The 13,241-nt window shown below is 42.6% G+C and overlaps 1 protein-coding gene across 1 annotated transcript; it reads right to left on the bottom strand.

Annotated features, from left to right (window-relative positions):
- Nucleotides 1-211: 211 nt before the first annotated feature.
- Nucleotides 212-2,831, bottom strand: LOC109867037 (fibroblast growth factor 3-like). Its single transcript, XM_020455947.2, has 3 exons — nucleotides 2,183-2,831; nucleotides 1,610-1,713; nucleotides 212-1,049 (listed from the first exon to the last, which is right to left on the bottom strand). The coding sequence occupies exons 1-3, from the start codon at nucleotides 2,457-2,459 to the stop codon at nucleotides 645-647; spliced, it is 786 nt and encodes a 261-aa protein (XP_020311536.1). The 5' UTR covers nucleotides 2,460-2,831; the 3' UTR covers nucleotides 212-644.
- Between the last annotated feature and the right edge of the window lie 10,410 nt (nucleotides 2,832-13,241).

The raw sequence follows: 13,241 nt of genomic DNA, 5'->3' as shown, positions 1-13,241 counted from the left end.
TTTACTTGCTGCCCCTAGGGTGCAGTGTCTACTAATGAACAGAACCGATCCTACACCTTGAAAATAGAACCCAAAGGCTGCGTTTACACAGGCAACCCGATAATTCCTCAAAACTCTAGACTATTAGCCTAATTCTTAAATAAACATCTAGACTGCCATGATGAATGAATATTGAGTTATTTAGACCAGTAGAAAAACAATGCAAAAGCAATTTTGAATGAAAGTGTTTATGATATAAAAAGCAAATAAATTAACACCACAATGGTAATACACATACTATTTGTCATTTGCAAACACTTTTACCCAAAGTAACATACATCAGGATGGGACCCACAATCCTGGCCTGGCATGCATCAAGCTCTACCAACTGAGTCACAGAGGACAATATGCCATTGATTGTACAAGTGCTTTTTTGTACATTATATTATTGTGTAAATCCACATGCATCCTTCCAGACATCTTCCTATGAAATGGTCATCAAGAAAAATACAAGACATTAACTGCATGTACTTCCGATAATGTGAGTTAACAATAAGAGTACAAAGATACATTATATTCGAGACACTGATCACTTTATTCACAGGACAGTATCATTATGCCGGTTTAAATGAGGGCAGGGGGAGCTTGTATCTCTCAGTCACCAGTCATGCTCTTCCCACAGTCCACGTGTCTGACAAGTGAGACTTGTCATCAAGCTCCCTGGAGATGGACACATCTCTATCTCCTCTGCCCTGTTCCCTTGTGAGTCTGAGGGCATTCTGCCTGTACCCCAGACTACTGTTGATCAACAGGTGAACCATGTCATGGTCCTCGTTGCCCAGGACCCTAGGCAGGAAGAGGGAGGCCTTCTCTGTCTTTCGGGTCTTCAGGCCCCGCCTTGGCTGGCCCTTTCCATTGATTGACACATACCACAGCCTCCCAGCGCTCACCCTTCGCCTACTTCCTGTTGAGGTGGAGTGTGGGGTTGTCCGGTAGCGGCGGGAGGCGTAGGTGTTGTAGCCTAACTCATGGATCCGCTCCATGAACTCACACTCCTGGGTGAAGGCAGCCTGAGAACAAAATGACTTTAGTTGAAACCAAATAAAGTTTTTCCAAATGTAACACTGTGCACAATGGAAATGAGACTGTATATGATTGGTAGTCAATTATCCAATTATTAGAAAGAGAGAGAGAGAGAGAGAGAGAAAGAGAGAGAGAGAGAGAGAGAGAGAGAGAGAGAAAGAGAGAGAGAGATACAGACAGACAGACAGACAGACAGACAGACAGACAGACAGACAGACAGACAGACAGACAGACAGACAGACAGACAGACAGACAGACAGACAGACAGACAGACAGACAGACAGACAGACAGACAGACAGACAGACAGACAGACAGACAGACAGACAGACAGACAGACAGACAGACAGACAGACAGACAGACAGACAGACAGACAGACAGACAGACAGACAGACAGACAGACGGACAGACGGACAGACGGACAGACGGACAGACAGAAGAACAGACAGAAGGACAGACAGAAGGACAGACAGAAGAACAGACAGAAGGACAGACAGAAGGACAGACAGAAGAACAAAGAAAGATCTCAGAGATCATGTCTCATTTACAGATGCATGTAGTCGTCCTTTTTGGTTCATGGCCAGATATCTCCCGGAGAACAGTCCTTTAATCATCACCAGTCCCACATCCACTGCTGTGATCTCCAATATACCTCAATTGGAAAACAATTCAGTCAATAAAAAAGAAAGTAAATTCATTGTCATTTCATGGAATGACAAGTGATACTTATGTCAGTGTAATAACAATGTTATTATAATGTAGATACCACTACAGTTGTGTTGGATGCAACAACAATGTTGTATGGATTTTAGTTAGACTTCAGTAACACTTTACATCATCAGGTAGTGTTCTGGTCACTCCAATGTAGCCTACCAAATTACCAATGCACAGTGGATAGTAGGAACGACCCCCATAATAATGCACGCGACTTGTAAGAAGTAAAACAGAGCTCTGTTTTAACTGAGAAATCATGAATGTCTACTTTAAAACTATTTCCAATCATGTATACCGTGGGACTATTCTTGTTAGGCTTTAGCCTCTATAGTGGCTGAACATAAACTTCAATATATGCATAGCATATAACATGGCAGAAATAAGAACGCAAATAATACTGTACTCACTGAAAGGGTTATGCTCCTCCAGGGTCCCATCTATTTTCCCATTGGGATGTATTTGTAAGTGATATTTTGTGGCACAGTACAGCTTTCTGTGTCTCGGTGCTCCCTCAAGGTGCTCATACACTCCTCCGCGCCCCACAGCATCCCTGCGCTGCCTGAGGACACAGCTCTGCCCACCGACACTCTGCGGAGTAGATGTCCTTACCACCGAAGAAGAACGAAGCTTTTGGTGACTGGGGTGTAATACATTCACCAATAGCAAGACCAGAATTATAACCATTGTGTCATGGCCGAAAATAGTATATTAGTCCCTTTCCATGATTGACAAAAACGGACAAAATAGTTTCCATCGAATTCTTAGGAAGTCCATTAGTCCAGTCCGATAAAATGGATCCACTTTAGATACATTCGTTTTGCCAACAGTAACTCGCTTTCAGTCAACCTGATTTTGAAATTGTCATGGAAACGAGACGAGTACACCGTGAAGATGTCCAAGTTGCGCGCAAAACAAAAGCCCTCATACATTCGATAGCCCTATTGCGGCGATTGTTACGACGGAGAAAGTCAAGGTACGGTCTTGTGTGCGCTATGAGAGTGCACTAGGTATGGATGGATAAAACATGACATTACACACAGAGGCTCATTGCTGAAAGCCGCATCACAAAGGGCGAGCCAGCCATCTGAGGACAGAGTGTTCCTCTCAGCTTTACTTTTGATGGATCCAAAATGCCAATTAGACATTTCAAAATTATAGCCTACAGCATGGGTTTCAACACCAGCATTCCCCTGGTCAATTCAAACTCCCAACTCTTGCCCAGTTGGTGGAAAGATGCTAAAACGAAGACATAGGTGGTAAGGATGGCAGAAATGGTTTCACATTCGAAACAGCTGGACACTATAATGTTATTTAGTGGGCAGACATAGTGATCAAAATATGTGCATCTTTTTTCAAGTATTCCCACAAATAATATATAGGCTACAACCCTGTCAAGATATTCGTACATGTTATGGTTGTTTTGCAGTGTCAAAATAAATCTGATGGAATAACACATTTCTATTTTGAAGAGATGGAAGTATGGAGTAGGTTTATGGGAGAAAGACTGCAAGTGGAAAGGACGTCACACTGCTTAGTGGGTACTGGCTCATACAGGACGTCTGCTGGACTCAGGACGTCTGCTGGACACAGGACGTCTGCTGGACACAGGACGTCTGCTGGACACAGGACGTCTGCTGGACACAGGACGTCTGCTCGAACACAGGACGTCTGCTGGACACAGGACGTCTGCTGGACACAGGACGTCTGCTGGACACAGGACGTCTGCTCGAACACAGGACGTCTGCTGGACACAGGACGTCTGCTGGACACAGGACGTCTGCTCGAACACAGGACGTCTGCTGGACACAGGACGTCTGCTGGACACAGGACGTCTGCTGGACACAGGACGTCTGCTTCGCAAACACAAGTGACTGCCCTCCAGGAGAATCTTACCCAGTCACTCCACCGAAAAGCTAGTGCAGAAACTTTAGGTCGACTGAGTATCACAGATCCCCATCTGCGACACAAGCCAATATCACTATGAGTATCTGGAGGAGGCAGCACATGTTCCACTGCAGAGAAACACCCCTGGAGCTGGTTAAGTGCCTTGCTTAAGGGCACATGGCAGTAGGTGGCATCTGATATTGTGATGCCAGATACAAAATCAGATGTATCCTGATTGCAGCTTCAGTTACCAGCTCACTTCCACCACTTCCAGGATTTGATCCAGAAACCTTCTGGTTACTGGCCTGCTTCTTTGGCCTCAATGCTCATATTTACTGTCTATTCACTCACTTGGATGCTACACCAGAGAATGGTACTCCAGGTTCCCACCATTCTTTATCGTACGCTCATAGTTCACTGTAAAATATTGAAGTTTGCTGAAGCTCAGAGTTTAACCCGTAAATTACTCATGATGAAATTGCTTAGATCTTGGCAGCGTTGTGGTTACAGCCTTGATAATTAGCTCTCCATCATTAAAGCTATCATGCCCCTGGTATTGTGTGAGAGTGGAGCGGAGTGCTTGCTCATGAAGCCATAGACCCCATTGCATACTGCACAGAGAGTACTCATGGGATTGTGTCGATCATTTGTCCTGCCCTTTATAAAATGCCTGTTGGCCACACATTCAAGTTTTAAAAAGGCTTCTAAAGTTTGTAATTTCCTCTTAAAAATGTCAGACTTGATTTGCCCTAACATAAAATGTATCAACCCCTACAAAAAATATCCATGAAATATAATTAACATAATAATGTACATTTCCTGTTTGCTGTAAGATAATTTTCCTGCTGGAGCAAACTGGCTCAAATTAAGATCCTATATCTGTATGGTGTAGTTTGTTACACGTCTGTAGCTCTGTTTCTCATAGACCTACAAATCGACTATCATGTCATGTTTTTGCTGGTGACTGTGTGTCTGATGTGGTGGGACTGAGAGTATAGTTATATGAGGCCCTTTGAAGTATTTTTTATCTGAGGACCCGGTTAGGGTTGTAGGCAATCAAGGTATGGGCATTAGGGTTGTTTGGTGTTAGAGTTGTAAGGTTGTGAGGCTGTAGAGTTGTAAGGCTGTAGAGTGGTAAGGCTGTAGAGTTGTAAGGTTGTAAGGTTGTAGAGTTGTACGTCTAAGGTTGTAAGACTGTAGAGTTGTAAGGTTGTACGACTTTAGAGTTTTAAGGCTATAGAGTTGTATGTTTGTGGAGTTGTAAGGCTGTAGAGATGTAAGGTTGGAGATTTGTAAGACTGTAAGGTTGTGGAGTTGTACAGTTTTAAAGGCTTTAAGGTTGTAAGGTTGTAGATTTGTAAGGCTGTAGAGTTGTAAGACTGTAAGGTTGGAAGGTTGTAGAGTTGTAAGGTTGTACGACTTTAGAGTTTTAAGGCTATAGAGTTATATGTTTGTGGAGTTGTAAGGCTGTAGAGATGTAAGGTTGTAGATTTGTAAGACGGTAAGGTTGTGGAGTTGTACAGTTTTAAGGCTTTAAGGTTGTAGAGTTGTACGGTTGTAGAGTTGTAATGTTGTGGAGTTGTAAGGCTGTAGAGTTGTAAGGCTGTAGAGTTGTAAGGCTGTAGAGTTGTAAGGCTGTAGAGTTGTAAGGCTGTAGAGTTGTAAGACTGTAAGGTTGGAAGGTTGTAAGTCTCTAATGCTGTCAGGTTGTAAGACTATACGGTTTTAAGACTGTAGTTGTAAGGTTGTAAGGCTATACGTTTGTAGGGCTGTAAGGCTGTAAGGTTGTAAGGCTGTAAGGCTGTTAGGTTGTAAGGCTGTTAGGTTGTAAGTCTGTAAGGCTGTCAGGTTGTAAGGCTGTCAGGTTGTAAGGTTGTTAGGTTGTAAGTCTGTAAGGCTGTTAGGCTGTAATACTGTAAGGCTGTTAGGTTGTAAGGTTGTAGAGTTGTAATTTTGTAAGGCTGTAGAGTTGTAAGGCTGTAGAGTTGTAAGGCTGTAGAGTTGTAAGGCTGTAGAGTTGTAAGGCTGTAGAGTTGTAAGGTTGTAAGGCTGTAGAGTTGTAAGGCTGTAGAGTTGTAAGGCTGTAGAGTTGTAAGGCTGTAGAGTTGTAAGGTTGGAAGGCTGTAGAGTTGTAAGGCTGTAGAGTTGTAGAGTTGTACGTTTGTAGAGTTGTAAGGTTGTAGATTTGTAAGGCTGTAGAGATGTAAGGCTGTAGAGTTGTAAGGCTGTAGAGATGTAAGGCTGTAGAGTTGTAAGTTTGGAAGGCTGTAGAGTTGTAAGGCTGTAGAGTTGTAAGGCTGTAGAGTTGTAAGGTTGGAAGGCTGTAGAGTTGTAAGGCTGTAGAGTTGTAAGTTTGGAAGGCTGTAGAGTTGTAAGGTTGTAGAGTTGTAAGGCTGTAGAGTTGTAAGGCTGTAGAGTTGTAAGTTTGGAAGGCTGTAGAGTTGTAAGGTTGGAAGGCTGTAGAGTTGTAAGGCTGTAGAGTTGTAAGGCTGTAGAGTTGTAAGGTTGGAAGGCTGTAGAGTTGTAAGGCTGTAGAGTTGTAAGGCTGTAGAGTTGTAAGGCTGTAGAGTTGTAAGGTTGGAAGGCTGTAGAGTTGTAAGGCTGTAGAGTTGTAGAGTTGTACGTTTGTAGAGTTGTAAGGTTGTAGATTTGTAAGGCTGTAGAGATGTAAGGCTGTAGAGTTGTAAGGCTGTAGAGATGTAAGGCTGTAGAGTTGTAAGGCTGTAGAGTTGTAAGGTTGGAAGGCTGTAGAGTTGTAAGGCTGTAGAGTTGTAGAGTTGTACGTTTGTAGAGTTGTAAGGTTGTAGATTTGTAAGGCTGTAGAGATGTAAGGCTGTAGAGTTGTAAGGCTGTAGAGATGTAAGGCTGTAGAGTTGTAAGGCTGTAGAGTTGTAAGGCTGTAGAGTTGTAAGGTTGGAAGGCTGTAGAGTTGTAAGGCTGTAGAGTTGTAAGGCTGTAGAGTTGTAAGGCTGTAGAGTTGTAAGGTTGGAAGGCTGTAGAGTTGTAAGGCTGTAGAGTTGTAGAGTTGTACGTTTGTAGAGTTGTAAGGTTGTAGATTTGTAAGGCTGTAGAGATGTAAGGCTGTAGAGTTATAAGGCTGTAGAGATGTAAGGCTGTAGAGTTGTAAGGCTGTAGAGTTGTAAGGTTGGAAGGCTGTAGAGTTGTAAGGCTGTAGAGTTGTAGAGTTGTACGTTTGTAGAGTTGTAAGGTTGTAGATTTGTAAGGCTGTAGAGATGTAAGGCTGTAGAGTTGTAAGGCTGTAGAGATGTAAGGCTGTAGAGTTGTAAGGCTGTAGAGTTGTAAGGTTGTAGATTTGTAAGGCTGTAGAGATGTAAGGCTGTAGAGTTGTAAGGTTGTAAGGCTGTCGAGTTGTAAGGTTGTAGAGTTGTAAGGTTGTAGAGTTGTATGGCTGTAGAGTTGTAAGGTTGTAAGTCTCTAAGGCTGTCAGGTTGTAAGACTTTACTGTTTTAAGACTGTAGTTTTAAGGTTGTAAGGGTGTAAGTTTGTAGGGCTGGAAGGCTATAAGGTTGTAAGGCTGTTAGGTTGTTAGGCTGTTAGGTTGTAAGGCTGTTAGGTTGTAAGGCTGTTAGGTTGTCAGGCTGTTAGGTTGTAAGGCTGTTAGGTTGTTAGGTTGTTAGGCTGTTAGGCTGTTAGGTTGTAAGGCTGTTAGGTTGTAAGGCTGTAGAGTTGTAAGGCTATAGAGTTATATGTTTGTGGAGTTGTAAGGCTGTAGAGATGTAAGGTTGTAGATTTGTAAGACGGTAAGGTTGTGGAGTTGTACAGTTTTAAGGCTTTAAGGTTGTAGAGTTGTACGGTTGTAGAGTTGTAATGTTGTGGAGTTGTAAGGCTGTAGAGTTGTAAGGCTGTAGAGTTGTAAGGCTGTAGAGTTGTAAGGCTGTAGAGTTGTAAGACTGTAAGGTTGGAAGGTTGTAAGTCTCTAATGCTGTCAGGTTGTAAGACTATACGGTTTTAAGACTGTAGTTGTAAGGTTGTAAGGCTATACGTTTGTAGGGCTGTAAGGCTGTAAGGTTGTAAGGCTGTAAGGCTGTTAGGTTGTAAGGCTGTTAGGTTGTAAGTCTGTAAGGCTGTCAGGTTGTAAGGCTGTCAGGTTGTAAGGTTGTTAGGTTGTAAGTCTGTAAGGCTGTTAGGCTGTAATACTGTAAGGCTGTTAGGTTGTAAGGTTGTAGAGTTGTAATTTTGTAAGGCTGTAGAGTTGTAAGGCTGTAGAGTTGTAAGGCTGTAGAGTTGTAAGGCTGTAGAGTTGTAAGGCTGTAGAGTTGTAAGGTTGTAAGGCTGTAGAGTTGTAAGGCTGTAGAGTTGTAAGGCTGTAGAGTTGTAAGGCTGTAGAGTTGTAAGGTTGGAAGGCTGTAGAGTTGTAAGGCTGTAGAGTTGTAGAGTTGTACGTTTGTAGAGTTGTAAGGTTGTAGATTTGTAAGGCTGTAGAGATGTAAGGCTGTAGAGTTGTAAGGCTGTAGAGATGTAAGGCTGTAGAGTTGTAAGTTTGGAAGGCTGTAGAGTTGTAAGGCTGTAGAGTTGTAAGGCTGTAGAGTTGTAAGGTTGGAAGGCTGTAGAGTTGTAAGGCTGTAGAGTTGTAAGTTTGGAAGGCTGTAGAGTTGTAAGGTTGTAGAGTTGTAAGGCTGTAGAGTTGTAAGGCTGTAGAGTTGTAAGTTTGGAAGGCTGTAGAGTTGTAAGGTTGGAAGGCTGTAGAGTTGTAAGGCTGTAGAGTTGTAAGGCTGTAGAGTTGTAAGGTTGGAAGGCTGTAGAGTTGTAAGGCTGTAGAGTTGTAAGGCTGTAGAGTTGTAAGGCTGTAGAGTTGTAAGGTTGGAAGGCTGTAGAGTTGTAAGGCTGTAGAGTTGTAGAGTTGTACGTTTGTAGAGTTGTAAGGTTGTAGATTTGTAAGGCTGTAGAGATGTAAGGCTGTAGAGTTGTAAGGCTGTAGAGATGTAAGGCTGTAGAGTTGTAAGGCTGTAGAGTTGTAAGGTTGGAAGGCTGTAGAGTTGTAAGGCTGTAGAGTTGTAGAGTTGTACGTTTGTAGAGTTGTAAGGTTGTAGATTTGTAAGGCTGTAGAGATGTAAGGCTGTAGAGTTGTAAGGCTGTAGAGATGTAAGGCTGTAGAGTTGTAAGGCTGTAGAGTTGTAAGGCTGTAGAGTTGGAAGGTTGGAAGGCTGTAGAGTTGTAAGGCTGTAGAGTTGTAAGGCTGTAGAGTTGTAAGGCTGTAGAGTTGTAAGGTTGGAAGGCTGTAGAGTTGTAAGGCTGTAGAGTTGTAGAGTTGTACGTTTGTAGAGTTGTAAGGTTGTAGATTTGTAAGGCTGTAGAGATGTAAGGCTGTAGAGTTATAAGGCTGTAGAGATGTAAGGCTGTAGAGTTGTAAGGCTGTAGAGTTGTAAGGTTGGAAGGCTGTAGAGTTGTAAGGCTGTAGAGTTGTAGAGTTGTACGTTTGTAGAGTTGTAAGGTTGTAGATTTGTAAGGCTGTAGAGATGTAAGGCTGTAGAGTTGTAAGGCTGTAGAGATGTAAGGCTGTAGAGTTGTAAGGCTGTAGAGTTGTAAGGTTGTAGATTTGTAAGGCTGTAGAGATGTAAGGCTGTAGAGTTGTAAGGTTGTAAGGCTGTCGAGTTGTAAGGTTGTAGAGTTGTAAGGTTGTAGAGTTGTATGGCTGTAGAGTTGTAAGGTTGTAAGTCTCTAAGGCTGTCAGGTTGTAAGACTTTACTGTTTTAAGACTGTAGTTTTAAGGTTGTAAGGGTGTAAGTTTGTAGGGCTGGAAGGCTATAAGGTTGTAAGGCTGTTAGGTTGTTAGGCTGTTAGGTTGTAAGGCTGTTAGGTTGTAAGGCTGTTAGGTTGTCAGGCTGTTAGGTTGTAAGGCTGTTAGGTTGTTAGGTTGTTAGGCTGTTAGGCTGTTAGGTTGTAAGGCTGTTAGGTTGTAAGGCTGTAGAGTTGTAAGGCTATAGAGTTATATGTTTGTGGAGTTGTAAGGCTGTAGAGATGTAAGGTTGTAGATTTGTAAGACGGTAAGGTTGTGGAGTTGTACAGTTTTAAGGCTTTAAGGTTGTAGAGTTGTACGGTTGTAGAGTTGTAATGTTGTGGAGTTGTAAGGCTGTAGAGTTGTAAGGCTGTAGAGTTGTAAGGCTGTAGAGTTGTAAGGCTGTAGAGTTGTAAGACTGTAAGGTTGGAAGGTTGTAAGTCTCTAATGCTGTCAGGTTGTAAGACTATACGGTTTTAAGACTGTAGTTGTAAGGTTGTAAGGCTATACGTTTGTAGGGCTGTAAGGCTGTAAGGTTGTAAGGCTGTAAGGCTGTTAGGTTGTAAGGCTGTTAGGTTGTAAGTCTGTAAGGCTGTCAGGTTGTAAGGCTGTCAGGTTGTAAGGTTGTTAGGTTGTAAGTCTGTAAGGCTGTTAGGCTGTAATACTGTAAGGCTGTTAGGTTGTAAGGTTGTAGAGTTGTAATTTTGTAAGGCTGTAGAGTTGTAAGGCTGTAGAGTTGTAAGGCTGTAGAGTTGTAAGGCTGTAGAGTTGTAAGGCTGTAGAGTTGTAAGGTTGTAAGGCTGTAGAGTTGTAAGGCTGTAGAGTTGTAAGGCTGTAGAGTTGTAAGGCTGTAGAGTTGTAAGGTTGGAAGGCTGTAGAGTTGTAAGGCTGTAGAGTTGTAGAGTTGTACGTTTGTAGAGTTGTAAGGTTGTAGATTTGTAAGGCTGTAGAGATGTAAGGCTGTAGAGTTGTAAGGCTGTAGAGATGTAAGGCTGTAGAGTTGTAAGTTTGGAAGGCTGTAGAGTTGTAAGGCTGTAGAGTTGTAAGGCTGTAGAGTTGTAAGGTTGGAAGGCTGTAGAGTTGTAAGGCTGTAGAGTTGTAAGTTTGGAAGGCTGTAGAGTTGTAAGGTTGTAGAGTTGTAAGGCTGTAGAGTTGTAAGGCTGTAGAGTTGTAAGTTTGGAAGGCTGTAGAGTTGTAAGGTTGGAAGGCTGTAGAGTTGTAAGGCTGTAGAGTTGTAAGGCTGTAGAGTTGTAAGGTTGGAAGGCTGTAGAGTTGTAAGGCTGTAGAGTTGTAAGGCTGTAGAGTTGTAAGGCTGTAGAGTTGTAAGGTTGGAAGGCTGTAGAGTTGTAAGGCTGTAGAGTTGTAGAGTTGTACGTTTGTAGAGTTGTAAGGTTGTAGATTTGTAAGGCTGTAGAGATGTAAGGCTGTAGAGTTGTAAGGCTGTAGAGATGTAAGGCTGTAGAGTTGTAGGCTGTAGAGTTGTAAGGTTGGAAGGCTGTAGAGTTGTAAGGCTGTAGAGTTGTAGAGTTGTACGTTTGTAGAGTTGTAAGGTTGTAGATTTGTAAGGCTGTAGAGATGTAAGGCTGTAGAGTTGTAAGGCTGTAGAGATGTAAGGCTGTAGAGTTGTAAGGCTGTAGAGTTGTAAGGCTGTAGAGTTGTAAGGTTGGAAGGCTGTAGAGTTGTAAGGCTGTAGAGTTGTAAGGCTGTAGAGTTGTAAGGCTGTAGAGTTGTAAGGTTGGAAGGCTGTAGAGTTGTAAGGCTGTAGAGTTGTAGAGTTGTACGTTTGTAGAGTTGTAAGGTTGTAGATTTGTAAGGCTGTAGAGATGTAAGGCTGTAGAGTTATAAGGCTGTAGAGATGTAAGGCTGTAGAGTTGTAAGGCTGTAGAGTTGTAAGGTTGGAAGGCTGTAGAGTTGTAAGGCTGTAGAGTTGTAGAGTTGTACGTTTGTAGAGTTGTAAGGTTGTAGATTTGTAAGGCTGTAGAGATGTAAGGCTGTAGAGTTGTAAGGCTGTAGAGATGTAAGGCTGTAGAGTTGTAAGGCTGTAGAGTTGTAAGGTTGTAGATTTGTAAGGCTGTAGAGATGTAAGGCTGTAGAGTTGTAAGGTTGTAAGGCTGTCGAGTTGTAAGGTTGTAGAGTTGTAAGGTTGTAGAGTTGTATGGCTGTAGAGTTGTAAGGTTGTAAGTCTCTAAGGCTGTCAGGTTGTAAGACTTTACTGTTTTAAGACTGTAGTTTTAAGGTTGTAAGGGTGTAAGTTTGTAGGGCTGGAAGGCTATAAGGTTGTAAGGCTGTTAGGTTGTTAGGCTGTTAGGTTGTAAGGCTGTTAGGTTGTAAGGCTGTTAGGTTGTCAGGCTGTTAGGTTGTAAGGCTGTTAGGTTGTTAGGTTGTTAGGCTGTTAGGCTGTTAGGTTGTAAGGCTGTTAGGTTGTAAGGCTGTAGAGTTGTAAGGCTATAGAGTTATATGTTTGTGGAGTTGTAAGGCTGTAGAGATGTAAGGTTGTAGATTTGTAAGACGGTAAGGTTGTGGAGTTGTACAGTTTTAAGGCTTTAAGGTTGTAGAGTTGTACGGTTGTAGAGTTGTAATGTTGTGGAGTTGTAAGGCTGTAGAGTTGTAAGGCTGTAGAGTTGTAAGGCTGTAGAGTTGTAAGGCTGTAGAGTTGTAAGGCTGTAGAGTTGTAAGACTGTAAGGTTGGAAGGTTGTAAGTCTCTAATGCTGTCAGGTTGTAAGACTATACGGTTTTAAGACTGTAGTTGTAAGGTTGTAAGGCTATACGTTTGTAGGGCTGTAAGGCTGTAAGGTTGTAAGGCTGTAAGGCTGTTAGGTTGTAAGGCTGTTAGGTTGTAAGTCTGTAAGGCTGTCAGGTTGTAAGGCTGTCAGGTTGTAAGGTTGTTAGGTTGTAAGTCTGTAAGGCTGTTAGGCTGTAATACTGTAAGGCTGTTAGGTTGTAAGGTTGTAGAGTTGTAATTTTGTAAGGCTGTAGAGTTGTAAGGCTGTAGAGTTGTAAGGCTGTAGAGTTGTAAGGCTGTAGAGTTGTAAGGCTGTAGAGTTGTAAGGTTGTAAGGCTGTAGAGTTGTAAGGCTGTAGAGTTGTAAGGCTGTAGAGTTGTAAGGCTGTAGAGTTGTAAGGTTGGAAGGCTGTAGAGTTGTAAGGCTGTAGAGTTGTAGAGTTGTACGTTTGTAGAGTTGTAAGGTTGTAGATTTGTAAGGCTGTAGAGATGTAAGGCTGTAGAGTTGTAAGGCTGTAGAGATGTAAGGCTGTAGAGTTGTAAGGCTGTAGAGTTGTAAGGTTGTAGATTTGTAAGGCTGTAGAGATGTAAGGCTGTAGAGTTGTAAGGTTGTAAGGCTGTCGAGTTGTAAGGTTGTAGAGTTGTAAGGTTGTAGAGTTGTATGGCTGTAGAGTTGTAAGGTTGTAAGTCTCTAAGGCTGTCAGGTTGTAAGACTTTACTGTTTTAAGACTGTAGTTTTAAGGTTGTAAGGGTGTAAGTTTGTAGGGCTGGAAGGCTATAAGGTTGTAAGGCTGTTAGGTTGTTAGGCTGTTAGGTTGTAAGGCTGTTAGGTTGTAAGGCTGTTAGGTTGTCAGGCTGTTAGGTTGTAAGGCTGTTAGGTTGTTAGGTTGTTAGGCTGTTAGGCTGTTAGGTTGTAAGGCTGTTAGGTTGTTAGGTTGTTAGGTTGTAAGGCTGTTAGGCTGTTAGGTTGTTAGGCTGTTAGGTTGTAAGGCTGTTAGGTTGTAAGGCTGTTAGGTTGTAAGGCTGTTAGGTTGTCAGGCTGTTAGGTTGTAAGGCTGTTAGGTTGTTTGGCTGTTAGGTTGTAAGGCTGTTAGGTTGTAAGGCTGTTAGGTTGTAAGGCTGT

Source organism: Oncorhynchus kisutch, linkage group LG22 (genome assembly GCF_002021735.2).
Source record: "Oncorhynchus kisutch isolate 150728-3 linkage group LG22, Okis_V2, whole genome shotgun sequence".
NCBI classification, from domain to species: Eukaryota; Metazoa; Chordata; class Actinopteri; order Salmoniformes; family Salmonidae; genus Oncorhynchus; species Oncorhynchus kisutch.
Note: the sequence above shows the minus strand (reverse complement) of the source record. Positions and strands in the feature narration are given on the sequence as shown.